Genomic DNA, 17,274 nt, shown 5'->3' with positions numbered 1-17,274 from the left:
GCATGTACATACGAACTACAAATTAAATTAATTATTGTTTATGTCGGAATTTTATATTTGTGTGTTTTATATAATCTGAGCAAGAAATCTTGAGGATCTTACCATATTGAGCTAAAGGCCCATCATACAGTGAGATCTGACCAACACGGCATCTATCGCGGTTTGAAAGACTGTCGGCCGTACTGTAACCGCCGCGTAGTCCTGCACCTTCTGCCAAAATTAATTCCAGTTCCGGCGTCGCCCCACCCGTTATCAACGATCTGATTAGGGTAAGTGCGTTCTGATTGAAATACGTCTGAAAATAAATTAAAACTAGTTGGTATTGGTATTTAGCCATGAGGCAAGTTACATGAACTTCCCGATATTTGTAAATAATCGACCTAATCAATAAGAAATAGATTAATTTATGAGTGATTAAAAGTAATTCGAGTGGATTTATTACACATAATTGAAAATGAACGAACGAATACGTTAACTCGGAGTATTCTCTTAAAGCAAATTTTCACGAATTAATCATTTTTATGATTGAACAAGTTTCCTTTAATGGTTTAGTATGTTCATTAAGATCAAGTACTCTATCGTTATACCAAGTAAATCGTCTAATTTTCATCTTAGCTAACGTCAGAAAAACTACTCATTTTCTCAAACTTTGACGAATTTTTAAAATTCAACTACTTGTCGTAAGGCCGTAATATTGCAGTAAGACCTATAAGACCATGATATATATCGCTAAAAAAAGTTTCATAAAAATCAGCTTAAATTTTTTTTTCAGGAGTTAATTACAAGGAAACGGCTCGGTAGGTTTTCACCTAAAACTAATCAGCATCAATCCCAACTAATATCTTTCGGACAGTTTTTGATTTTTTAAAATTGATTCGGTAGAATGAGCTTAAATGTGGACGAAAAGTTTAACACTTTTTTTTAATTATAAAGAAACGGCTTGGCAGATCGTCGCACAAAATGACATATGATAGTTCTCATCGAGATACATCAAATGGCATTTAAATTTCTGAAATCGGTTCAGGCGTTTTTGAGAAAATGTCGATGAAAACTCTAATTTTGACAAATGCCAAAAAAACGATACCAATTTTTGCAAACTTTGACTAATTTTAAAGTGAAACTAGTTGTCGTAGGGCCGTAATATTTAAGTATGATCTAGAAGACTATGGTATCTACCGCCAAAAAAAAAATAATGAAAATCGTCGAAACAATTTTTTTTTAACACTTTATTACAAGAAAACGGCCCGGCCGATCTTCACCAAAAACTAATCAGCACGATTCCCAACCAATATCTTTCGAACGGTTTTGAATTTTTAAAATCGATTTAGAATTGCGGGCTAAAACGTGGACGAAAATTTTTTCACTTTTCTGCTATTTATAAAGAAACGTCTCGGCCGATCGTCGCACAAAACTAACAAACGATAGTCCTCATCGAGATACATCGAATGGCTTTTAAATTTTTGGAATCGGTCCAGCCGTTTTCCAGAAAACGTCGATTTACGGCAAAAAATCTGGTTACATACTCGCACACACACACACACATACACACACACACATAATTTTTCCAAATTTGGTCTCATTCGATTCAGAATGGCTTGAAACGTCGGGAAAACATAAAATTAGCGAATCGTATTTTTTTATGAAAACATAAACTTCTCCTTCGGGAAGTTAATAAAATGCCTACGTCAGATATTTTATCACACCTTTCTATGCTTGTGTCAGAAATTTTATAATCAAAATGAATCGAAACGCGCTTATTTGTAAAACTAATAATTTTGCATTTAGAAATATTTAGATCCAGTTTATTATGAACACGCCAAGAGTAAACATATATCGTACAGTTTTTAATAACAATAAGCGTAGTTTATAAGCGTTTTGATGCACGTAGGGATATTTAGCTGTACGATCTTAATATTATTGAGGAATTTAGTTTTTTCATTATTATTTACAAAATATAATTATTTTACTTACCGTGGACATAAGCGAGTCCAAAACACTAACAGCAAATGCAGTACCACAAGCAAATGGTTGTGTAAGGTACAGCTCAGTATCGGGGTCATCGTCATCGTCTTGATCCAAGAACTGGACGTTACTGTCGTTTACAAGTTCTATAAAATTAATTACTCGAATTAATACTTAAAAAGAATTTAGGTAATGCAGTATTAAATGCTACATATCATTGTTATAGCCCTAAATAGCTAATTCAATCAAATTAATGGATTATAATGTTTATGCATTTTAGCAATGGACATAACTAGAAGAAACAATGCGCAGAACCAGTAGTTTTATTTTGAAGAAAGTTAATCATCTACATATATATAAAAATAAGTCGGGTTTTCCTTCCTGACGAAATAACTTCAGAACGCACGAACCGATTTTGACAATTTTGCATTCGTTGGAAAGGTCTGGGGCTTCGCAAGGGTTATAGCTAAGAAAATTAGTGTTGCATTGCATCGTGCCTTAATGCAAATTGCTGGAACTTCACGCACCGTAATTGAAAATTCGAGTAATGACATTAGTAAGAATTATCAGAATTATGCTTGGTTAAGTCAATGAGCAATTCTTGCTGCAAAGAATAATGATGTACACGCACTGAATTTCACCATTCAATCAAAAATTGCTTACGATTTGGTGATATACCAATGATTCCGACTGGTCTTCCGTTTGACTTCAAACGATTGCAATTTCCAGTTCGCCTTGCGTTCGCAATGACAACTAACAAGTCGCAAGGCCAATCGCTTAGTATTTGCGGGATAAATTTCAAATAGATTATTTAGAAAATCATTATTTTTCACATGGGCAGTTATACGTTGCCTGTTCACGAGTTAAAAAACCATCCGGTTTGTTTGTGTTAACGTCAGACCAAAAAACAAAAAATGTGGTTTACCAAAGAGCACTTCAATGAAACGGATAATTTGCGGATTCACTTTCATTTACTTAGAGAAGTTCAACTAAAAAATACTTCATTTTTGTAATTGAAATAAATTCATTACTGTTGTGCAAGAAAATCAAATTTTTCCTTTTCAAATATAAAACAATCAAAAAATTTCTTCATCTTTCTCACGAAACGGTGGCTAAACGGAGTTCGTCGGGTTTGCTAGTTTTCATATGATATCGATATGCTTACCAGTTATCATAGGCACATTGGCTCCGTACACCGATCCTCTTCTTTGTAAGACAATGGGACTTCCTACAGGCGCTAAATTGTCTTGTTCGGCAGCCCCATTGCTCAATACACCTATTGTGTCATCAAACGTCATAGCCTGAAGTTAAAAAATTAATTGTTTAACACCAATATTTTGTTAATAATTTAACTATTATTTCATTCTGCCAATATTTATATACCTTGATATTTAATGATGCTAAAATCGCTTCTTTGTCGGCTAATGTTGGGTCATCATTGCTCGGTACTTTTGCCGATAAAATACAACACATATCACATAGATTCACATTCACAGCACGAAGATCCGCTCTTGACAGCGGTGAACCCTAAAAAAAGATATTTATAACTAATGTCAATAACTTTCATCAAAAGTAAATATGTTATCAATAAATTTTCTACAATGTAATATATTTATGTGTGTGATAGATAGTCATTAAAAAACTATATATGATGTTATACAAGTTCTACTAGTTCAATTGGTATCAAGTTATAGTTAAAAAGCTCTTTATTAGAACACATTTTACTTTAAAATCGTTCATGAAAAAGACAATTTACAATTTTTATTTTAATATCATTATATTATATTTTTATATCATTTTTTTTTCATAACCATGATAATCAAAATAAAGTAAGTGTACCATTTTAGAATTAACAATATAATATCTATCTGAAACATTTAATTTTAAATAAATCAATTCAATAAAACATTAAATTAAAATAGTACAGATAGCCCAGTCATTTGGTGCAAAACAAAGCTGTTACCTTAAAAGTTTTCCGGAAGTTTTGAAAATTGGTGATTTTATAGATTTTAATGTGATCTTCACGAATTTCAACTTTGCGACCTCAAATTTTAACCGCTGCCGCCCCCATATTAAAAAAATTGCGTCAAAAATCAGTTTTTCGTCCAAAAAGGAGATATCGTCGAAAAACTGATTCTTGACGCATTTTTTCCAATACGGCGGCGGCAGCGGCAAAAATTCGAGGTCGCAATGAAATGAAAAATTCGTGAAGATCACATCATAATCTATAAATTTACCAATTTTCAAAACGTCCGGAAAACTTCAAAATCTATAAAATCACCAATTTTCAAAACTTCTGGAAAACTTTTAAGGTAAAACTACTAAATGACTGAACTAAGAGGCGTTAGAGATATTCTTCATTAATTTATATTTTAGAAAAATATTTTACTCACGTTGAGTACGGAAATTTTGGGTAAATTCTGCAGCATTTTCCATTCTCTTCTAATATAGTCAACAGAACCTACGATCACAACATGTTTAAGTTCGTGGTAATGGAAATTACTAGCCCTCAAGGGCATTACTAAATTTCTCAATCCAATTAAGGGCGAATCAGGATCTGCAAATAGGCACACAACCACGTGTCCGTTCAGTACAGTCATTGCCGCCTGATTCCGGTCCTGGAAAAAAAATTCAAGCTAATAAAGAAAACGAACATAATGAATTCATTTATAAACGGTTTACAATTAATTTATTAAATGTAATAAAACTTCTTTGCCAATAAATCAATGTACGAATAAAGTTATATTTGTAGAGTAGATTTTTTTTATGTAATAAAACAGAAACATTTGAAATTTAAAATGAAGACATTAGATATGTTGGACCTCTAGCTGTCCTTTTTATCTAGCCTTTGGGATAAGAAACAACAAATGAGAAATTCTAGCAAAATAGTAAAAAAAATCACATTTCTATGATTAGGAATTAACTGGGAACTTTAAAATTCGATAGAATTCAAATCAATTGTTTGATATGCATTATGTTTGTAATGTAGTTGATTTGGTTTTAGATAGTAGAATTGCATATAATAAAATTGAAAAGCAAATTATATTCTTAGATTAGATTATAATTCGACAATGCTGGATTAATTCAACTTACCAGTATGCAATCTTCTAAATTTCTAGCTGGACTCCAATGGAACATACCAGTTGAATCGTATTTCATTTCAGTTTTTTCGAAATCGAAATCTTTAGACTGATCATCTGCCAGGCCTGCAGGCAAGGACACAGTTGCTCCGCTCTGGTTTCCTGGACCACTGCTCCGACTGGTCGGCCTGGGTAAAATAGATAGAAAAAGCAAAAAATAGGATTAGTTAATTTCAATACTATTTTGGATAAGTTAATAAAGGTAAAAAAATAATTTGTGTTTTTTCATTCAAACAAATATCTAGATATTTTATTCTAATTTTAGCAATTTGTTTGAAGCAGAGCCATATCAGATTTATGCTAAAAATATTTATATAATTACTGTTTGCAGCCTATTTTACAGCCACTTATGTTTTGTACTATTTTAAATTGATTCTAGTTCTATAAATAAATAAAAAATAAAATACAGTTGATATAATAATATACGTCACTCCGTTTTTCAATTTAGTAGTGTAAACTCTTGTACCAAATATGACTTAAATTCAAATTAGGCATATTGTACAAGTTCAGTACAAACTTATTCACGATGTTTATTTTACCATTGACACTAAAACAATAATATAACATGTCTAGCAGTTGAAATATTTGAACAGTAAATTACCTTTTAACATTTTCCTATATCCGATGTTGTCGATAAATAAATAAATTTTATTCAAAACATTATGTTTTATAAATCCAATTAACAATTAAAACACCGAATTAAATCAAAATATGCACCACAAATAGATAATTACAATTATAGACAAGTAGAGACACAATAATATTCACGAATACAACAGAAATATTTTATAATTCGTTTAAACTTATTTAATATACTTTTTTCATATTCACGAATTTACTTAAAAATTTATGAAAAAGAAAAGATTATTCTAACTACAGAACTAATCATATTCCAAACATCAATGCAATTTGTGCGTGTTTAAAAGTAATAACTGCAAATCTACTAAGTAATATGAAAAAATAATAAATAATGAAAATGTATTAGTAGGAAGAAAAACACTATATAGAATAGGTACATGCTTAAAAACATTGATTAACATACATAATCACAAGCCAAAACTTAGTATTATGCAATACTCAATACAGGACGAATCAATTTAAATTTTTTTACCAATTTGAAAATATATATTTTAACAAAACAAATATTTATGTAACAATATTATCTATGATATATTAAAACTTACCATATGTTTAAAATTGTTATTAAAAATATTGGTACTCGATCTTTTAAATATGCATCAATTTAATCATAATAGTTTTTTAAAGTAGATATTATATCATCATTTTTGGCATGAGTATTGCAAAATTGATAAAGAATTAACAAACAATCAAAGCTGTAAGGTTTTTTTGCATTCTTCTCTAATGCGAATGAAAGTAATACAAGTAAATCAATTACTCATTAAATTTGTATATATATATATATATATATCATCAGTATCAAAATAAACTTTCAATGTTTTTACTTGGAGGTTTGTTGAGATTTTAAAAACTGCCTTTTTTCTAGTGTTTTAGAATTAAAGTTTTTAAAATACATGGAACTAAATGGCGCCTGAATTCTCTATGGAATTTGAATCAAAGAGATATTGTGCGAAACTGTTTTTTATTCAAAAATTTTAGAAAATATATAAGCCAGAATAGATAAAAGAACCCTTTGCAGTGTTTTCCGCAAGTGACACTGCTTTACTAGCCTGCGAAATGTCCAGTAGCTTTACTGAACGGTCCAGACACAACATATATTTTAGGGTTTTTAAATCACTATCAGTGAGAATGGATTTAAAAATTAAAAATTACACTTGTGAATAACTAAAAATTTCAATAACCAATTAGAATTCTGAATAAATTGGGTCAGTATGATAAATATTTAAGCAAGTAAATGTTGTCTATAGTAGACATCCTATTCCTAGAATCCGATTAAGTTCTAAATCATAAAAAATTGTAGTTTTGAATTTCAATATTATAAAATGAAAATTAAAGATTTAAAATTTTATGTAAAATATAACTATTTCAAAAAAGATATACGAATCTTAAACGCTGATAATCAATTTTATTAACAACACAAAATTTTCAAGAATACAAGTGATATATATTTAAATATATAATAGAAATATAATAACACAGTTCCGTTCATTTTAAACGACTTTATTATTAACCCTATCGTTACGCGAGTGTTACAGGGTGTCACCCAGTAGCGCTACTGAACGAACCAGACATGATAACATATTTTAAGTATAGCTATCATCAAAAAATAAAAAAATGCGCTTCTAACGAATTAAAAATTACAATAAAAACATAGAATTTGCAATAGTTTAAGTCTTGAAGAAAGGCCGACACACAGCTTGTCGTCTATGGAAGACTCGTATACACACAGGTAGTCATGTGGATGTCATTTATGGACGACACTCGTAGCGAAATAGTTAAAAAGTAATCGATTTAGAATAGCCGGAAGTCATTTTAGAAAAAGGCGAGTTCAGTCGCTATATTTCATAGTTATAATCACACAAAAATTTCTGAAAGGTACTCTATACAAATGATACAGTCCAATAGATCAGAGAATTTAGAAACCTCAATTATAATATTATTGTTAGTGTAATAGTATTATTATTATTGTTGTTCGAGCCTCACAAATGACATATCTAGCATTTCTACCTAGTTGTAATAAAATATATTTACTCTAGGTACTAAGATAGTTTTTAAGAAATTCATCCTCAGTCTGTACGTATACCTTGACCCGATAACATATGATAAAATTTACTAAAATTAAATACATTACATTTCTACAAACAATTTCTGAACTAGTTAATTAATTATATCTGGTCCTTCGAGGTAATAAAGTGTCCGTGTGTAGTGATTTTTTAATTGACAATTTTAATAAACATTGCGCCGGGCGTTCACAATTGTAATAGTATTGTTTAGCTTTTTAATTTTTAAATGTTGATAAGGGGGCGTCAAAATCACGTGAGGTTTTTAGGGGGAGGGGGGAGATTTCGATAAAAAATCACGAAATATCACATGAAGGAAGGAGGGCTATAGTAAGATATCACGTGTATTTATTTTTTAACTAGTTTATTCAAAAAATTCAAACGTATTCAAAAATAATACAAAAATTTTACAGTTTTTTCACGTAACTAAAAATACACGTGATGGTTGGTGGGGGAGGCGGGGTTAATTTTGAATATTACCATGTATCTCCAAGGGGGAGGGGGAGGTCTAAAAATTTTTAAAAACTCGCTCACGTGATTAATGAACGCCCCCTAAATGATTATTATAATGTTTATATGATTAACTCCCAACACTACACATATAACCGAGTCAAGTTAAGATTTCAGTTAGGAATCATTCGCATAGAGCTGAAATTTGGTACAGATGTTTAAACAGTTATTTAAACACAAATTAATAGACTCTTATTTTTTACTTACATTACACGTTTGATGACGTATAAAGGCTGCATATTATGAAGAATATGAATTTTTCACGTTTTCAAACGGCAATATCTCCGAAACCGTGATTCTAACGAGGAAAATTAATGATAACAATTTAATAGAGAATTTTATAATAAATAAACCCATCTAACATATTTTTTTTAAAAAAATATGGTTTTGGCGGAAAATGAGAAAAACTAGAATTTTGCACCTTTGACCTTGAATAAAAAAAAATCGCAGATGTCGGATCGATGGGGACTTTTGACATTTGTAATGGCCTATTTAAGGGGGTATTCTACTGTAGAGTCATGAATTTCGCCCGGTTTTTGAAGCGCTGTATAAAGGAAACAAATAATATTTTTACTATCGATTTTTTTATCATTTGTTTATTGATATTTTATTATTACATAAAAAAATTATTATTAAAAAAAATCAAAATTCACAAAGTTATGAGCAGTCAAAGTGGGGGTTCCCAAAAAAAGAGGGTGTCCTGGCGTACATGATTCCAACCCTCCTGGTAATTTGAAACATAAAAAATAGATGGATTCTTAATTATAATAGATGCTGCTATCGTATGAACCTTGGATAAGTTAAACAAAATTTTTTTGTTTGAATGGCGGCAGTTTGAAAAAAAAATAATTTTTTTTCATGTTTTTTTAACAATTCCGAATTTTTTAAAAATACTAAATACAAAGTTATAGTTTTGGGCAAGGTCCATACGATAAAGCGATGTATAGAGAAGATTCTCTCCAAATTTGAAGTAAATCGGTTCATTAGAACTCGAGATATCCTTACCGCCAGCTCGAAAAAAGTAGTTCCGAGAAAAACGCGTTCAAAGTTTTGAGACAAGTCGGACCCGAACCGAGGTCACGTCACTAAAACGGCTATAACTCGGGAAATAATAGTAATTTTGAAAAATCCTTTTAATGACATATTTTTGAATAACTAAACTTTGAAAATATGAAAAAAAAATTTTTTTCGATTTTTTCAAAATTCTACAGTAGAATACCCCCTTAACATATGTACTAAATTTCAGCTCTATGCGAATTATTCCTAACTGATGGCTTTTTTAGCTTTAATTTGACTGGGTTAATACGTTTCACTTTGATTGTAAAATCGAACTGAAACGATTGTTAGGAAAAGTTATGGATGCATGCATACGATTATTATCCAATGATCACGAAATGATGCGACAGATGAACAGACAGACAGTAAAACAAGACAACACAAACAGACAAACAGACAGACAGACAGAAAGAAGTACAGATAATGTGTTAAGTAAAGCAGAAGCGGCGTACATGAGTTTTTTGACTTCATAGGCAAGATGGTAACCAGCGTACGTGCTCTGCTCGGGCTGCCCTTCCCCGGCGTACGGCCCTGGGCTTTGCGTTCTAGAACGACACAACATATTGCGCGCTGTCAGTACAAGACAATTGTAAGATTGTGACACAATGCAGCGATGCGAAATATTAAACGGGTTCTAGTTAGCATTAGTTTTTGCCAGCGCCGCATTAGACAGAGGGCAAAGTGGGCGCTAGAAGGGGGCCTCAGACATTTATAGACCCTAGATTAATGCTTAGTTTTATAATATTTGATAAAAAAAAGCAAAATGGATATAATAGAAATTTATCAAATTTTTAAGTATTTGAATAAAAAATTACATGTATACAGGGTATAATTACATATCCTAAAACTCATCGTCAAGCCAAAATGGAGTCGTAGTATTGATCGTAACTATCATGAAAAAAAAAAATTAAAAAAAAAAAAACTATTTTGTATAATTTGAAAGTTATAAGCTTTTAAGTACAACCTAGAGCATTGGTAATATGATAACCTTTTTCCACAATTGATCTTAAATATGTATCATAAAATTTATTAGAAAAAAAATCCCATGTAGTTTAAAAAATATTACTTTTCAAGTGCAACCTAGAGCTTTGTTGTAACTTTGACTTTTTTCGTTAATTTCATTAGTTTTGATCATTTGAACTTTGGATCCGCATTTTACTATTTTCCAATCTCGATTAAATTCGCGATGGAAATTGCCAATACACTATATTATTTTTTCATTCTTTTAAATTCAACCAATTTTGCAAATTTTGAATTCATAGTTTAACAAATAGTGTTAATTCTAGAATACATGGAGCGATTGATAAATATGATTAATATTGATAAAAATATAATTAAAATTAATAAAAATTAGCTTCTAAGTGCAATTCAGAGCTTTGGTAAAACTTCGACTTTTTTCGTTAATTTTATTAGTTCTGATCATTTAAACTTTGCATCCGTATTTTACCATTTACCAAACGCGATTTAATGCGCGAATTTTTGATGGAGCTTGTCAATTTATTCTAGTATTCTCTTATTTTGTTACCCTTTTAAAATCGATCAATTTCGAAAATTTGAAATTCATATAGCTTAAAAACTAGTGGTAATCCTAAAAACACATATGGCAATTTTGCCATTATTTTTAATTGTTGATCTAGAAACGTTGTTTGCGATTATGAGACCAAAGATGATTCAAATTGATAAAAAATAATTAAAATTAATAAAAATTAGCTTTCAAGTGCAACCTAGAGCTTTGGTGAAACTTCGACTTTTTTTCATTAATTTTATTAGTTTAGATGATTTAAACTTTGCATCCGTATTTTACCATTTTCCAATCCCGATTAAATTCGCAAACTTTTAATGGAATTTGCCAATACATTATAGTATTTTAATACTTTTTAACCCTTTTAAGGACAACCAATTTTGAAAATTTTAAATTCATAATTTAACAAATAGTGTTAATTCTATAAAATATGGGGCATTTGTGTCATTATTTTTAAATGTTGACCTAGAAATGTTATTTACGATTACGAAACCAAAGATGATTAAAATGGATTAAAAAATAATTAGAATTAATAAAAATTAACTACAATAACCCAAAAGCCACAGTTTCGCCAAACATCTGGGTTGCACTTAAAAGCTCATAATTATCAAACTACATGGAATCATCAATTCTTTTTGTGATTTTTTTCATGGCAATTACAATCGCTATCACCATGTTTCGGCTTAACGTTGAATTCTTGGACATCCTAAGCATATTTTTTAAAGTGTAAATTATAAAATATGCATCATTCGAAAATGTGATGAGAAAATTATCAACATTTTCTAATAATTCTTCAAAAAATTAACGACATTAACATTATCTAGGGGCTATAATAGCGAATTTCGGCTTTAAATATTAGAACCTAAATCAAGATTAATATGGTTTACACCTAAAATCATTCCAAAAGCAATAATAAAATACCATTCTTAAAGTCAACACGATATGAAATTTAGTATTGAAATTGGAAGTAAAAAAACACGTTGCACAATACAATATTTTTTTTAAAAACATTTTATATATAAATTTATAATATAATATTAATATTATTTAGTTTTGAATTAAATATATATCTGTAATCATAAAAATACCAAAATGATGTTGGAAATGTTCGCAAAAGTATAAAAAGTTGCTTTTGGCTTGATTTCAATTTAAAATTTATTTTATTATATACCAATTATAATTATATTATTTATAATTACACCAAGATAATCTTGTCGCAAGAATATTTTGAACATACGTTAAGTTTATAATAACTTTTTGATTTAAAATTGTTCGATATAATAAATTATTAACAGAGACGTAGAAATCTCGTAAAAGTGAGAAAAATTCTAAACGTTATTTTGATGCTCATAAAAATTAATGTATACACCACTTTGTTTCTGCTTGAATAAAAAACTATTAATGTTACCGTAAAAACGTTTCCCTATTTGGAATTACTTAATAATTTAGTTCATATTAAGTTGATATTGATAAATAATTTGGTTGATTCATCAAAACCCATTTAAAAAAAAACATTCCTATATTTATTCATTCATTTCTTATTATTTCAAAAATGATCAAAAATTTTTTCTAATTTTTGAACGATAAATCTTGATTGAGTTCCTGTCAAAAATTTAGGCGTCAGCAAATCAAGATAAAATATTCAAAAATAGATAAAAAATATAAAAATAACAGTAAAAAGCATTTATGAGATGTGATAGAAAAACACGATCACAGAGTTAAGAACAGATTTGACAAATCACAGTGTTGAAAGCTGAAATATTATATAAGAAGTAGCTATAAAAGTTTCTATATAAATTGAAGTATTACGGTTTGAAGATGAAAGGGATATTGACTGCATAATTTTAAAATTTCATGACTATTTGTGATAAATAGAGTTGCCGAGAGTGCTGTAAGAAATACTTGTTTGTACAAAGCGTAATATATTAGCTATAATATAAGTATTAAAGAGATAACTGAAAAATAGATAAGTAGTAAAAATTGCTATTGCACGCGAAAGTAAGCAGAGTAATTTGTGTTCAAAATTATGATTGTTCAGTGTTCGTAAAATATATAATAAGAAAGACATAAAACGTTATTCGTTTTAAATTAACTAGAAAAAAAATTCAAAAAAATCATTACTATGATTAGATCTTGGAGTTTGGTTACAAAACACGTTTAGTTTAGTAAACATGCTGTTTTCAAAAACAAAATAAGTAAAAATCGAGATACTGTGCACATTTCAATGTGCTCTCAAAACCCAACCTAATGTGCATTTCGAGACTGCCAAAGTGAATAACATAAAAGTATAGAAATTACCAATAAAAGCCATGACAGATTGAAAAAAAATTAAACGTGAAGTATAACATTTTATAAATGGCTTCTTCTTCTTCTTTCAAATGTACAATCAGATGAAAGTCACAATTATCGCATTAAAGTTTTCATTTTATAATAATCAGCATACTTTAGATAGATGCTATTGTTGTTGCCGGTACAAGTTATTTATAATTAATTATTTCTCACATGATGCTGAAATTATTTTATAAATTTGAAAATGCGACGTTGGCAATCCCAAATTTTCTAAAATACACATTTACACATTAGCATATCAGTGTGTCATATATTGAATGATATTAAATAACATATATTAACAGCCGCCGAGCCTTCACAAAGTAAACAAAAAACTAAGACAATTATTACGACTACCAAACGTATTAAAAATTATGTTATGAATTAATATACGAGTTATTCGACAAAATAAAAAAATATTAGTTTAATCACGAATTCAACAATCTTTAGCACATTGCCATTGTATAGATAGGCGTCTCGTGAAAATTTTATTTCGAAGAAAATTTGAAATAGTTCATGGGTTGATATATAATATATTACACAAAAGCATGCTGAGAAACGTTAATTGTTACCTGTTGTTATTGTAACCAGGTGATAAAAGTCCATCAGACCTTGTCACATTGGGTTTGACTTTATTTACTTGCTTCGTGGCATTTCCTACTTGTGTACTTCCTGGGATACTTGACCCTCTGTGATTTCGATTCATCACTGAAAATGTAAAAGTAACTTCAATTTCCTACTTCTACAATTTAAATTACAATAGATTTATTTTATGAAGATATTTAGTAATTGTTTTGTTAGTATTTACAAACGGCAACCTAAATCCATTCTAGTTGTGATTATATTTTTACATATTTCAAATACCCAGAAAGGTTATTTTAACCTAAAAACATATTTTTGGTCCATAATTTCAAGTGAGAATCTCTTTCACTGCAGTTTGAAATAAGGCTGTACGTAAAGCAGGATTTGAACCCAAATGTTTTTCAGTTGTGATTATATTTTTACATATTTTAAATACCCAGAAGAGTTAATTTTACCTAAAAACATATTTTTGGTCTATAATTTTAAGTGAAAATCGGTTTCACTACAGTTCGATATAAAATTGTATGCAACGCAAGATTTGAACTCAGAACCTTGTGATTGCAAGGTCAAATTTCTACCACTTGCGCCACGTGCTTCTCAACTTATCATGAACAATAAAAAAATGAGATAATAAACTAGTGGGGCGCATGGCATCGTGCCTTAAGGCATATTGCTGGAACTTCCCGTACCAAAAATTATTATTTTTTTAAAAAGATTAACATTGTTGAAAAAAATTTACTTCGAAAAAATTATATTTTTGAGAAACTATAAATTTGACAAAAAATTACTTTTTTTGAAAAAAAGATTTTTTTGAAATAAAATGCTTTTGTTTATTTTGACATATTTTGGAAATTCTGTACTTTTTTTTTTCAAAACAATCGTACTGCTTTAACTGCATAGAGACGAAATGTCAACGCGTCGCCGTCTAACGGATAAACATTAGTACGAACCCTTAGGAATATAAACAAAATTTATACTTATTGTTAAAATCTCTATAAAATATCTGATAATTTAATGTGCATATGTCTAATGATCATTTTTGACCGCCAAATGGCATTTTTTTTACTTTTTTCACTAGATCTCCGAAACCGCTAGGCCTGTCTTCATGAAAATTTGATCAGTTCTTCATCTTATCAATACAAGTAAAATGTTTTTTGGATTATTAAAATCGGACACTCCTTTCTTTTAAAAAACAAGTTACCATTTTGGCACTTTTTGCCCCGTGTATTCGGAACGACCAGACCTGCCTTCGCCAAAAACTAATCAGCACGTCCGCTTATCAATGAATTATTCAACTCGGTTGATCGGTGTTTCCGAAATCGTCGACGAAAATTTGTATCCGCATACACACACACACGCACACACACACATACATTCATTTTTTCTAATGTTCAGAAACCTCTGAAACGTAAAGATATATAAAAAATTTTATTTTTGATTTTTTTGCGATTACTATAACTTGCCCTACGGGAAGTTAACAATAATTAAACAAAATGAGTTTGCAATAAATCTAACAACTGAAATTTATTAGTTTGTAATTATTAGCCACATTTACTAAGATTTCACTGATCGACGCAATCGCAAAATTACTCAAAATCATGAGATAAAATAAATTTTTGCATTCTATCAATTGAATTTATGAGTTTTTAATTGAAGAAATACATAGATTTCCTTTTTTTTGATCAATTTTATAATAGTATCAAAAAGTGATAGAACTGTAGTAAATTGGTCGTGGCACTGATTTCCTATACTTAAATATAATAATTAAAAATTAAAAGAATAAAATTATATAAATGAAACAATGTGATTAGAAAGAACGTTTATAAATTGTTATAAAAGCCATAAAAATGACTGTCGTAAAAGATATCAAGTATTATATGTAATTATAAAAAAAATGAATTCTACGCTTAATTTACTATCAATTATTATTCCAAATATCACATCATTTTCGGAGCTAGAAACCATGACACTAATGAACCACATTCTAAAATTTTTTCCACGATTTTGTCCTAACATGTCATCCAATAATTAGTGCTTGCCAATTCTTACCATTTACTGTGATTTGTAAAATTATATTATTAATATTTCCATATTATTAATTCACTTACTGTTCAAATCTTCTCGATCCCTTGCAGCTTCACCTAAAATATGAATCAAAAGTCTTTAGTAAAGTATATTACCTTTCCCACTAAATTTCTACTATTATCAATCCATATTCACCTATTTTAAACAGCCCCTAAATATAAACTAACAATGACAGTTTAAAAAAGCTAAGTTTGTACTTAGTCTAGAACTGCCAATTATACAAATATAAAAAATTAAATTTTCATTGAGTACGAACGTAGCTTTTCAATTAGCTAAAGTTAGACAATAATTAAATATATTACTGGTTTTTGTGAAGTAATTTCAACTGCGCCAGGTCAAATGCAACATAAAATATGAAGAGGAATGAACAGCAAAATTAGACATAAATTGGTTTATATGCAAGCACATGCCTGAAATTGGTGGAAAATGAAATAATTATGCATAACACAGAAAATATAATAAAAAAAATCGATGCAATTATTGATCGATACATTCATATTAGCCTTTAATATTGTTTTATGCTTCATTATTGAATATTTTTAAAATAAAACAGATTTTTTTAAAACGTGCAACCCATTTTATTTTTTATTGTAAAATTTGGAAAAAACTAAGGATGAAAGCTAATGATTATAATAGTTCTGAAGCCAAATTAGGAAAAGCAATGAAAGCGCCCGGCTCAAATAGTTTAGTTTGTTTTAATTGCATTTTTAAAAACTAGTTAGTATTTAGATATAATATAAATAACCATTTAGGTTAAAAAGTATATGATTTATTTACAGTTCAAGTACTATTTTGTTGTTATTTAAACGAATTATTAAAACAAACTAAATGGTAGTCCAGTCATTTAAGCTTAAATCAGGTAAGAATCTTGCAATTCGAGATATCCAGCTGTAAGTCTGTAAATACTTGTATATTAACATTTAAAAGTTGTTTCAAAACCTACATATAGTGGGGTGTATGTACTAGGGTTTATACAAAAACCGACATTTCAGAAAACCGGTTTTCGAATTTTAATTTGACTGAAAAACCGGTTTTAACCGGTTTTAGAATTTTATATAAAAAATAAATTTTTGCTCGAAGACTCTGTAATTGATCCGCAAATTTAGTGTAATTTAGAGTAGTATTTGACTAATTTTATTTATAGTTCAATTTTATAGATAGTAAATAAAATTATTTTAATTTTAATTAGTAGAACTAAAAAATAATAGTTTATCTTAATTAAATAAGTTTGAAAATAATTATTCGTTATTTATGCATCATTTTCACATATAAGAAAGAAAATATTTTCATGATGGTGAAAGGAAAGTTTTCGAATAAATTTTTAAATAAAAAAATGCTAGATACATTTTGATACATACTTGTTAATATCAAGCTTAGTTTTAAAAACAAT

General features: G+C 29.0%; 1 protein-coding gene across 1 annotated transcript in view; it reads right to left on the bottom strand.

The window, feature by feature from the left end:
• Nucleotides 1-102: 102 nt before the first annotated feature.
• LOC113371623 (calcium-activated potassium channel slowpoke) overlaps nucleotides 103-17,274 on the bottom strand; it is a gene marked incomplete at its 3' end in the record, with an annotated part of 174,769 nt that continues 157,597 nt past the window's right edge. Inside the window, 9 exon segments of the mRNA XM_026612267.1 lie at nucleotides 103-295; nucleotides 1,972-2,108; nucleotides 3,128-3,263; nucleotides 3,346-3,489; nucleotides 4,356-4,580; nucleotides 5,056-5,230; nucleotides 7,122-7,125; nucleotides 13,806-13,925; nucleotides 15,908-15,940. Coding sequence (XP_026468052.1) covers nucleotides 103-295; nucleotides 1,972-2,108; nucleotides 3,128-3,263; nucleotides 3,346-3,489; nucleotides 4,356-4,580; nucleotides 5,056-5,230; nucleotides 7,122-7,125; nucleotides 13,806-13,925; nucleotides 15,908-15,940 — 1,167 coding nt within the window.

The sequence above is a fragment of the Ctenocephalides felis genome, unplaced genomic scaffold (genome assembly GCF_003426905.1).
Source record: "Ctenocephalides felis isolate EL2017-DRISC unplaced genomic scaffold, ASM342690v1 CF-g0.4_SCAFFOLD_01492, whole genome shotgun sequence".
Lineage (NCBI taxonomy): Eukaryota > Metazoa > Arthropoda > Insecta > Siphonaptera > Pulicidae > Ctenocephalides > Ctenocephalides felis.
Note: the sequence above shows the minus strand (reverse complement) of the source record. Positions and strands in the feature narration are given on the sequence as shown.